General features: G+C 45.8%; 1 protein-coding gene across 1 annotated transcript in view; it reads right to left on the reverse strand.

Moving 5' to 3' along the window:
- Positions 1–1,258: 1,258 nt before the first annotated feature.
- Positions 1,259–11,653, reverse strand: part of MEST — a 12,055-nt gene continuing 1,660 nt past the window's right edge. Inside the window, exons 2-12 of the mRNA XM_007955385.2 lie at positions 10,639–10,793; positions 8,369–8,448; positions 7,930–8,007; positions 7,674–7,810; positions 7,444–7,502; positions 5,917–5,957; positions 5,309–5,379; positions 4,971–5,072; positions 3,290–3,366; positions 2,309–2,372; positions 1,259–1,376 (exon numbers count right to left, since the gene is read on the reverse strand). Coding sequence (XP_007953576.1) covers positions 1,259–1,376; positions 2,309–2,372; positions 3,290–3,366; positions 4,971–5,072; positions 5,309–5,379; positions 5,917–5,957; positions 7,444–7,502; positions 7,674–7,810; positions 7,930–8,007; positions 8,369–8,448; positions 10,639–10,793 — 982 coding nt within the window. The remainder of the gene's footprint in view (positions 1,377–2,308; positions 2,373–3,289; positions 3,367–4,970; positions 5,073–5,308; positions 5,380–5,916; positions 5,958–7,443; positions 7,503–7,673; positions 7,811–7,929; positions 8,008–8,368; positions 8,449–10,638; positions 10,794–11,653) is intronic.

Genomic DNA, 11,653 nt, shown 5'->3' on the forward strand with positions numbered 1-11,653 from the left:
GTCCACTTTTGTCAACATTCATTTTTATTAATAGAAAATAAACACTTATTTCACTTTCATTGTTGTTATACTTGAAGCTGCTAATAAAAAAAAAGAATTTAAAAATAATCACTTAATAATCTTGTTTTGACTCAGACAATGAAACTGTGGCTTTGAAAAAAAGTATTCAGCACCATTTGCTCATAGATCTTTCAGAATTTGTTCTTAAAAATTTCTGGAACGTTCCTGTCTGTAAAGCACAGGAATTGCTGGGCTACATGAGAAAGCCTCTCTGGGACAACCAATGAGAAGTTCAGCCCTATCAAAGGAATCACCGTACACCCAGCTGGCAGCTGGGACTGTAAAAACGGTCCCCTCCCCTCCACCGTAGCTTGGGAGGGACATGCTTCTAAGCACTGAGGTATGAATACTTGGACTGTTATCTGCTGTTAGAATCGGTCTTTCCAGCTAATCACAGGAAAACTCTGGCACGGGCACTATTTAGTCATTAATGTCTTGTGATTTTAGGAAATTCTGAAAACAGTTTGGATTTAGTTCATGTAGAAATGAAACGTGTTTAGTAAGGTTCACTCCTCTGCCAGAGTCAGTATCTGCTGGTTTAGTATCCTTATAAAATACAGGTACACATGTAGATAACTCATACTCTTGAAGCATACGTAGAATACTACATTATTTAAACCAAAATCTACTGTAACAAAATGTCTATAATGAGAAGCAGCTGATGAAACTAAATTCAAAGTCATGACCAGGGCGACTCACTCTCACTTGATGCCGAAAAGGGCTTAGAGGACAGGAAAGCACGTGCCCTGAAAGCCATCAAGGAGAGGTTGGGCCCCTTCCTCATTCTTTACTCTATGAGTCCAATTGGGGTTGGGCCAGAAATTAGCATTTCTAAAAATTTCAGAAAAGTCCACAGACGTGTTAAAAAAGTCTTTCGTGACAAAGAATGTCTGCCTGTCTTTCGGCATCAGTGAGTAGTAGTGCTCATCAGAATTTCCTAATAACACAAAAGACAAAGGCAAGTTCATACACTTGATGATCAGATGTCAGGGGAATGGGAGGTGGACTGTTAGCTCAGCACTTAGTCGGAGCTTCTGCTGGCTTTTTACTATGCTCTGTTCACCTATGTGAGTCAAGTGGACTTTTGTGAGAGAATAGTGTTTAGTGGCCAGGACCTCTTTTGGGCATTTCTTCCTAGTGGAATACACGACAGATAAGGGCGTAGGGGAGGTAAGACAGGGAAGCTACTCTTTCCAGCTCAGAAGGAGTTGATGAAGCCCATATATGCATTCAAGAAGCCCATGGGATCCTCTAGCTGTGGGTAGTGGCTAATGTGGTCATCCAGAATCGACACTGTGGACCGCGGCAGCGTTTTCCTAGTGGAAGAGAACAGCATGGAGGTGAACTTGAGGCTGGTGGGAGGGGAGAGGTGTAAGCCAGCGGGAAGCCCCAGTAAATGCCACTGCAGACATACCACACTGGAAGGAATCAACACAGGGCTTAGTCACCGTCTACCCTTGAATCTTAGGCAGAGAAAACTGCCAATTCCATTTACAACATATAAAGATAAGTTTTTAAATGTTCAGGATGCAACAAACAACAACTTGAAAATATAACACATTTGCGACTAACGCCAAAGCGTTTGTCCGTAGAGAAGCATGAGGCATCAAACAAGCAGATGATGCGGCAACTCGCTGCCCAAGAGTGAAGATAACAAAGGACCTTCCTTCCTACCCCCAGAAGAAGAGAAGAGGGCCTTCTGTTTAAAACCGGATGCAAGCTATTTTCTGCTGACTTGTTTCCACTAGGGCACATGAAGGTATGGAACATTCTTATGTGACATAATCAAGAGCTCGTATTCCGACACCTTCTGATTAAGCACCTAGAGAGACAGCCAGCGAGAAGGCGGCACCCCACAGTGAGCCCTTCTCAGCCTCTCCTTGCAGTCGGCTCCTTCGGCCAGTGACTTAGCTTTACAACCAGACTGAAGCAAGCGTTTCTTAAAATATAGCTTTTTTAACTCCTTGGCTTGCATGATAGCTTTTTCTCATTCATACACCTAGGAATATGTAGTAGCCACGACAGTGGAAAACAGGCTGTATAAATCAAGAGAAACTATAACTGAATTTGTTGATCTTGACATTTATGTGCAAATAAGATTCCCCAACTCATCCTCTTACATGTTTCCTGAATGAACAACCAATGAGGTTGGAGACGGCGGCTAGAGCAACAGCCCTAACCAGATCATTCTTTCAACCGCCGTCAGGATGAGGTTACTGACAAAACAGAGATCTCTGGGAAGACTCACCTGTACAGCTCCAAAAACTCTGGGTAGGGATTTACAGGATCCAGTGGCCCATAGATAAAATGAACTGAGAGAGAGAAGAGGAATGACTTAGTAACAGCCCCCATAGCCATTCTCCCACCCATCCAAAATCAACTCCTCCTCCACAAACACGTTTCCTGTAAATCAGTTTGTCTCCTGGTAGAGCACCTAGCTGCTCTTATTAAGTAGACTACAAGGAACTACTAGGAAAGGCCAATTAGTTCAACTGGCACTTTCTCCCCCATATACAGCGTTCTGTCCCTCCTCCAGCTCTTCTGGGCCCTGGTACCAAAGAAGTGAGCCCACTTTGAGCATTCTCTTTCTGTAAATCCAAGGGACTGGCTTTGTCTCTGTCTCTCTCTGCAAGCTGTAATTGACCCTTGGGTTTGAAATCAACCAGTAATTTCCTGAACACTAGCTACTGGGGACGAGACATCACCCTGAGTTTCTTTTTCTTTCAAATCTGTAAGAACAAAGAGACAAATGAGCAGAAGCCTCTTGATCAAGCATCTAAACCACCTGTAGCCTCTTGATCAAGCATCTAAACCACCTTCTGTCCTAGCAACTCGGCATTTCCTGTGGCATCGCTGACAACTAGCATCACCAAACCAGTCTAACGCCTGCTCCTGACGGGAGACCCACTGCCTTTGCGGTAGCATCGCAACATTTATACACCTCACTTGATAACAAGGCACCAGTGTCCCAGATATCAGCAGACAAAGGATATCCAGTTAAATCTGAATTTCAAATCAAGAATTTTTTTTTTTTTTAGAATAAGTATGTGCCAAATAGTGCACCAGACATACGTATACTAAAAACTTATTTATTGTTTATCTGAAATTCAGATTTCACTGGGTGTCTTATGGATTTACTTGCTAACTCTAATGACCCTCACTTGGGTAGTGGAAGGTGCAATGACTTGGATCCCCCCAGTCCTTCAGGAAATAAAGGAGCAGCACTCACTGGGAATAGTCACAGAGGCAAGAGCTCCCACCCAGCGTCTTCTAAACTTCTTTCTCTGATTGATGTACTGTAGGAGACTACAGAAGAAGTAAGTCAGCAAGAGTAGAAGCAGGCAACCTTTATGGTCACAGCCACCTCAATACAGTATTTGTTTCTTAAGCAACAAGTGTCTAAGGACTTAGCATTCCTTAGCGCATCTGTTGAGGCTACGGCAGCGATGGTGCTCACCGTCCGTGGAAGGAGTGACGGCTCAGATGTCTGGAGCAGACAGTGAGATCTGGGAGTCACCAACACCTGGGTCAAAGGCTGACCGGCTCTATCACTAAGTCACTCTGTGACTCAAAGATACAACACCTACCTGTCCTCCGTTTCCTCATCTTTAAAACAAGAGGACTGGACTAGATGATTTCTCAGTTGACCTCTACTTCTGAAACTCTAGGCGTAGAAGTTCATGAGCTTAAGCTCCATCCTTACCCTGCCACTAACCACACTGCATTTCTACATTGTAAGATGCCACAGCCACATTTTAGAACTCGCCCTCATGTGTTCCGAGTGTTCCACCTGGCCAACTCAAGGCCCATTACTTCTGTGAACCTCAAACATCACCTCTTAGACTGGAATTTAGAAATCAGTTGTCATTTCCAACTCATGGTGACCCCTGTGTGTAGAAGGAGCACAGTGGCTGATTTTCTGGAACTAGAGCAGCAGGCCTTTCCTCCAAGGTGTCTCTGGGTGACTCGAGCCACTACCCTTTCAGTTAGCAGCGGAGCACTTAACTGTTTGCACCACCAGAGACTCCCTGGAACAGGAAAGTGTGATGACACTGTAAAAGCACCTTTCGTTTTTCAGGTTTTCATATTAAAATGAATGTCTGGTGATCTCACAGAGGGACTCAAGGCGGGGAAGCAATGGCTCCCTCTAACATAGTTTTCAGCGAAGCTGTCAGTTACAGTCACTGAAAGCTACACGGACCCCACTGGCAAAAGGACAGCACCTTATCTCAAGTAGTTACAGATTTCACCACCTCTGGAGCCCTCTGTGAAAGCTGCTACTCTCACATCTGAACCAAGGCCTGGGAACACTCTGTACAAGACAGAGAAGACTCCTTCCCAGCACCTGTTGTTACGGAAAAGACATACGAAGGCAAGAGGCTCGCTGGGCTCCTTCCACAACTACGATGAAACATCCTGAAGCATTTAATACTAGCATACTGTCCGAAGGAGGATTTACCAAGTCAATGGCTGGTTACAAACTGAACACGCATTAGCACTGATGGTTGTTTGTCTAGCCTTTTCGTGCCATGCAGCTTAAGCTCAGGGCTCACCAGGTTCGCAATTCTTTCTTCTTTGTTTTGGCTTGGTAATAATCAACTTCCTTAGGAGCTCTGGTAGCCTAGTGCCTAAGGCATCTGACCGCTAACCAGAAGGCTGCTGGTTCTAACCCACCAGCCACTCCTTGGAAGGAAGGTTGGGCAATCAACTTCCACAGAGCGGACAATCTACTTTCCGCCTCAGAAACCCAAGGAGGGGCCACTATGAGTGGAACTGACTTGACGGCAGTAAGTTTGGTTGGTTTTTTATGACAGCTAACGAGCCAACAAGGAGCAGCACAAGCAATCCACATCTTTCCCCAAGCTCCAAAAAAGCCTCTCGCAAAACCAAAGCAAAGAGGTATTTCTTACCTGTCAATGACTAAGTTCCCATCATTGTTGCGTATCCCTGCCCACATGTCCCACAGCTCACTCTCAGAGGGCCGGGTGTAGGGCCCAAAGACTGGGGTGAGACTGCAAGAATCCAAAAAGATAAGTGTGAACAGAACTCAAACATGACCAGAATGTCAGTGGGCATGCAGTCCAACCTTTAATTGGTTTATTAACTCCTCCTAACGACTTCCCTGGCAAGTGGCCAACACCTTTGCTTTAAAAATATCAATCCCCAGGATTTGGTCCAGAATTTAATGGCAGCAGCTTTCCACTACATTGTTGCCATGGGGTAGCCATAAACTCTGACAACGACTTACCCTCGAGAGAATACAAAGAAGTTCATCAGGCGTGTCAGGATGGGTGACAGCATGCCTCCATCTTTGAGTAGCTGCACGTAAATAGGTAAAAGTAAAAAATCAGGGATGCAGCAAAAAAAGACGAGTCACAAAGACAAACAGTTTTATTCTGGGAACTAACTGAAAAGGGGCTTTGGCTAAGTCTCCCTCTACTGAAAGGTTTGGTTGTTGGCTCTTTGGGTTTTGTTTTGCCTACCCATATTCTTCTCTCATGGAAGGCAAACCTACTGCTAACTGCCTTTAGGATTCTGTTTCTATACCTCAGTAACTAAATCCCTGAGTTTATTCACAGTATAGGCTAGGACCCCAGTTTATTTGAATATCATACTCATCACACAAATCTTTAGCTAGCTTCACTTCTCCAAATATCAGCTGACCCTTTATTCTCAGAAATCATCATAGGCTTTATGTAGGGGCCATTCTTACTGCTTTAAATGCATGAGAAGAAAAACCTAAGGGCAGAGGATTTTAGCTACATTACAGTGGGTATGACCCTTATAAAGATCCCAGCATTGCTTAGGTCTACACAAATCCTATTAACTACACATCTGTTCAATGGAGTAGCCAACCTTCTGGAGAAGGAGAGGACGGTGAGTCTCAGGAAAGATACCTGCAGGAGAAGAGATTTCTCTTACTCACTTACCAACCAGCTTGGGTCAAACACAAACCCGTTATGCAAGACCGTCTATCCTATTCAGCATCACCCATGGGATTTTATTGCCAAAAACAATTACAAATAAAAACTTCATATGGTTAGCTAATTACTTTTCCAGGGAACTGTGTTTAAGAAGCCAAATGACATCACATTGGGATTGTGCTCCCTGTGTCAGAAGTAGAGAAACGGGGGAGTGATCTGCATGATCGTCTGTAACGCAGATGACCAGGCCCAGCTCCCCTTAGCATTTCCTTCCACCCCTCAGAACACGCAGTGTTAATGATCTGCATGCAAAAGAAACCAGGAGGAGGGTATTCAGGGACTGTAGGTACTAAAAAAGACCTAGAGGCTCCCTTTTGCCATTTCTCCCCAGAGTCAACAAGGGAAAGGCATGAGCATCGCTGAGCCAGCCAGCCTCCTCTCCAGGGAGAAGCCGTTGGGATATTTCTGGGATTACAAATGGGGCGCAATGGCACACCAAGAAAGAGAAATCTCCCCCGAAGGTCTAGTCAGGGATTCATTCATTTCTAACTGAACTGTGGCATTCTTGTCAGGTAAGAGTTTAGGAAACAAACGACAGAAGTAGCTGAAGCACCTGTGGCTTCGCCTCAGAATTTTCATAACCCATCACAGCGGCTGCAGGTACAGCGAACATCATTCACGCTCCCCACTGTCGTCTGTTGCTCTGAGACCCACCACTACATCTTGTTATCTATTGTATTTAAAAAACAGCACATATTTCTGTAACAGCCGTTTATTAATTGTATGTCAATAATCAGTTTCCTTTGTAATCTTATTTATTTTCTGTATTTAAAAACACTATTCCAAGAAAGAGTCTCTAAACTTTGTCAGCCCGCCAGAGCAGTTCACAGTACAAAAAAAGATGAAGAGCCTAATGTTTAACTGCTCTGTTCGTAGTGTTATCAGGTTACCACTTAGATGTCACTGAGATATCGGAAGCAGGAGCCCTGCTGGCACAGTGGTTAAGCACTCAGCTGCTAACCAAACAAGGTCAGCAGCTCTAACCCACCAGCTGCTCCATGGGAGAACGATGTGGCCGTCTGCTTCCATAAAGACTTACAGCTTTGGACCCTACCGGGCAGTTCTTCTCCGTTATGGAAGGTCACTATGCCTCAAAAAGAGGAGCCCCTGTAGTGCAGTGGTTAAGTGCTTGGCTGCTAACCAAAAGGTTGGCAGTTCAAACCCACCAGCTACGCCGTAGGAGAAAGATGTGGCAGTCTGCTTCCATAAAGATTACACCTTTGGAGACCCTATAGGGCAGTTCTACTATGTCGTATCAGGTTGCTATGAGTCAGAATGGACTCAGTGGCAGTGAGTTCTAAGTGGGAATCAACTCGCCGGCAATGGGATTACTGGATGGCATCTAAAGGCGGCACTCCTGGGCTACACCCCGCTTTCCACTGACCACCAAGGCCATTACCTCCATTTGACAGACAGAGGCTCTTTATGGTAAGCCGTCCAGATCGGTTCTGCTTGTACCTGGAAAGCGAAGGGGGAGACATGCATGTCACTCAGAGCGCTCACACCAGTGCAGTGGCAGCAAAGAACCTCCCAAGAGGGAAAGGGCCAGAAAGACCCCCGGCATCATTTCCTTCTGGGCATTTCACACAGCGCAGCCTGGGGGCCACGCAGCAGCCGGGCTCCGCTGACCTGTAGAGCAGCTCCTGAGCCACGATGTCCCCGTAGTCGTGAGACAGGAGGTTGACCCTGCGGTTCTGCAGCCCCAGGTGCCTCAGGAGCGCCTCCACGATGCTGGCCTGCTCGAATATGGAGTAGTGGTGCGGTCTCTGAGAAGAGAAAGCCAGGAGACGCGGGATGGAGTCATGGGCACGCAGATGGCTGCCAGCCAGGCCCTCCGTCCACGTGCACCCCCGCCCGGCCCTGGGCCCACAGAGCTGCAACTCACCGGTTTGTCACTGAAGCCAAAGCCTAAGAAATCGAGAGCAATTACTCGATGAAACCGCAGTGTCAGGCCTTCCCAAATCTACAAGAAAAAGAGAGGATTTGGACTTTGTGCTCCTGCCTGCTCCCCTCTCCCTGAGCTGCAGGCAACGGGGCACTTCACCCTGATCTCCATCATGACTTCGACAAAGAGAACTCACGAAACTACCACAAGCCCCACAGCTGAGCCTCTTGGAAAGTGCCTTATTAATCTCTATTGAGGAAGGGACTGCAGTCTTTTTAACTTGGCAATGTTCCTTTCCAGATAGCCAAAGCGTTTCTACTCCCTTACAGTAAGTGAGCAACAGTTCTACATGCATCTGCAGTTCACATCTGCAGAGCCTTCTATTGTTGGTCCCAGGATTTTTAAGATGGAGAAGGATCCAGAAGTCCAATGTCGTTACCTTGTACCAGTCGTAGCTGGACGTCGGGAAGCCGTGCAAGAGCACAACTATCTCCGGACTTCCCACCACACCCACGGAATCTGGGAGGAAAGAGAGAGGAATTAGGCTGCACCTCAGTGGGTAACCATGACGACAGTCAGTAATTTAGTGAAAAGCCAAAAATCCAAACCCAGTGCCATCGAGTTGCTTCTGAATCCTACCACCCTTATAGGACAGAGTACCACTGGCCCGTCAGGTTTCCATGGCTGTAAATCTTTACGGAAGCACACCGCCTGCCTCATCACTCTCTCAGGGAGCAGCTGGTGGGTTCAAATTGCCAACCTGGTTAGCAGCCGGATGCCCTAACCACTGCACCACCAGAGCTCCTTTAATTTGGTGGTGGTGGTGGTGGTATGTGCTGTTGAGTCAGCCCTGACTCATAGTGACCCCTCCTTGGGTTGCCAAGGCAGTATCACTACGGAAGTAGATTGCCCAACCTTCCTTCCGAGGAGTGGCTGGTGGATTTGAACCGCCAGCCTTCTGGTTAGCAGTCAAGTGCCTTTAGGCACTATGCTACCAGAGCTCCCTTTAATTTGGTATAAAGGACCAAAAACAAACCTGACCAGATTAATGAAATTTAAATGATAGTTTTCTTTTTGAAATACAGGGTTTTTTTTCTCCTTTAATACGTATATAAAGAAATTCTGAAGGGAACATCTTACGTAACTGTGCCCCTACAGTTATTCTGAAAATATCGAAGGCAACATGTTTTCATCTAGATTCTTTCAAAAGCTCACTTCCCCCACTCCTCTGTTGAGTTTGTACTAACATCGATATTAACATGCAGAGTGTTTTTCAGAGTTCAAAGTAAATGGCAGCACGGTGCACAGTCCCACCATGGAAATGATGGACTCTTTGTGCCTTGTCATTAATGGCCTCCCAACAATTCTCTGACCTATGGCTCCTCTGCCCAGCCAGGAGGCACTTTAATTTATGCCATTTGTCCAGCACTTCTATTTCCACCAGGAGCCCAAGCCAGTAACAAAATACAGTGCTCACCCTATTGCAATTCTATAGACTATCAAAAGGGTTAATTAATGTAGACATGAGCATCTTTTAAAATACATATGACAATCTGGGATCATTAAACATCTTTTAAAAATTAGTCAAACATTTAAATAGTAAAATACTGTGCTAATCAGATTAAAACTGAAAAGTCAGATACTGCCTGCAGCATGGAAATGTGGTAAATAGTAATTTCATTAAAAGCAATTAAAATGTTTATCTACTTTAACCTAACATTCTTGTTCCTGAGAATCCATGCAAAGAAAACCATTGTGTTTATAACTAGTACAGCTTGAAAATATAAGGAATAAACAAACATTAACTACTTAAAACACTGAACAGTGTGGAAGCAACCTGTGTGAGCAACATAAGGAAAAGGACATACTCACTTAACAGCAGGCAGCAAATGAGAGGGGGTCAGGAGCAATAATGAAAAACGGTTTATGACAAACATTTTTCGTTATTGCTCTTGACCCCCGCCCAAAAGGAGTCTTTGCCAACCTTTGTGCTGTTCCGTTTCTTCACCTATAAAATAAGGTTAATGACACCTGTCGCCAAGTGCTGTCGTGAAGATGACATGAAAGAACGAAGGTTGAAAACGTAACTCAGTGCCTGGCACGCGGCAGCTCCTTGATAAGTAAGTCATAATGACCATTATCGTTAGCAGGTTCATTTATACAAAAGCAGAAAATTTGAGTCACACTCAGTTAGACCTATAACAGTTCAGGATGGCACCACAGAAGATTTTGTGGGGTTAAAGAACAGAACCAAAGATCACTACAGCTTCTGGATATTGTATCTATTACCTGAGTCTAAAAAACCAAACCCTTTGCCCTGGGGTCAATTCCAACTCATGGCAGCCACTAAACCAAAAAAACAAACCCAACCCACCAGTGATGCTCAACATTGAAAACCAGTATCTATCAATGTACATCAGGCTAGAAAGCAAAATAATACAAAAACCGAGGTCTACAGATTGGAATCTGAATTCTGCTGCTCCCTGCGCCCCCCACACACACACACACACCATGATCTCTTTGCGTTTCCCTGCTAGCGAGTACCAACAGGCAGTAGCCCATTCCTTCAAGCACACTACCCAGAAAACGGCCTTGTCCCCTCCATCACTGATGGGCCACAGAGACCAGTGGGCCCCAAATAAGCACCTCAGCTGCGACCTGCGACCTACGTGACCTGTACACGCCCTGTGCCAACAGCCCCATTCTCACCTTGGTAGAAGATGCGCAGTCCCTTGTAGGTAAAAAATTTGCCTGAGGTCTTCCACGAGTGGAGAGCGGGGGAGAGCTGAGGGGGCGGGATGTGCAGGTAGGCTGCCAGCAGGGGCACGGCCAGCAGCCCCACCTGGACCCACCACTCCCTCATCCTGTGGGAGAAGCAGAGACTGGGGTCAGCGGGCAGGGGATGCTGTGTGTCTACTCCCCAAGCCCACACTGGTCCAACAGGGTGGAAGAGTTCTGCCCCATGCAGCCACCACCTTGCCCCCCAACTGACCCACGAGTTTGCCGAGAACACGGAAGCACACCTTTGCCAGCTGCGGCAATTACTGCATTTGCCCACCCTTCTCATTTTAAGGAAAATACATACATACTATTTTAATATGCAACTCTCCCCTTTAACCTCTCAAGCCTCTGCCTTTGCACGCACCCTGATGCCCGCAGAAGAGGATTTCTGTAAAGTAACACTTAAATTTTTAAGTATTGTGTACGTTTTCGTAGGTTTTCATCAAATCTTCCCAGGAAAAAAATAATCATTGCCCTCATACTTACTCTTAACAGTTCACAGGTAAGATGTTTTTTAAAAAAACAACAAAACAGCTGTGTGTGTGTGTGTGTGTGTGTGTGTGCGTGTTCCTGACACCGAGAACCTCTCATTTTTCATCTGTTTCACCCTCTGGCCCAAGTGGAGCCCTATTTGGTCCAATCTAGACTAGTGCTGAGAAACTGCTCAGGGTGAAAAGGCTGCGACATGAGAAGGTGGCTGCCCAGGACAGTCCAGGTAAGCAGCTTTGTCACAACCCCGAATGTCTAATCTCTTGAGAGGACAGAGTGCAGATTACACTGCTGCTGCTTCTAGCAGGTTCTTGAGGAACTTCCCACTTACTTTGTTTTTTAGAGTCACTCAAACCCCCCAAATAAATAAGGGAGGGCTCATCTGCAGCCCCCAAGATTGCTTTTGTCTTTGGAGGCAATGGGAACGAATTTGGGTTTGCACAAGCAACCATCC

The sequence above is a fragment of the Orycteropus afer genome, unplaced genomic scaffold (genome assembly GCF_000298275.1).
Source record: "Orycteropus afer afer isolate SDZICR_OR568_19922 unplaced genomic scaffold, OryAfe1.0 scaffold00501, whole genome shotgun sequence".
NCBI lineage: Eukaryota > Metazoa > Chordata > Mammalia > Tubulidentata > Orycteropodidae > Orycteropus > Orycteropus afer.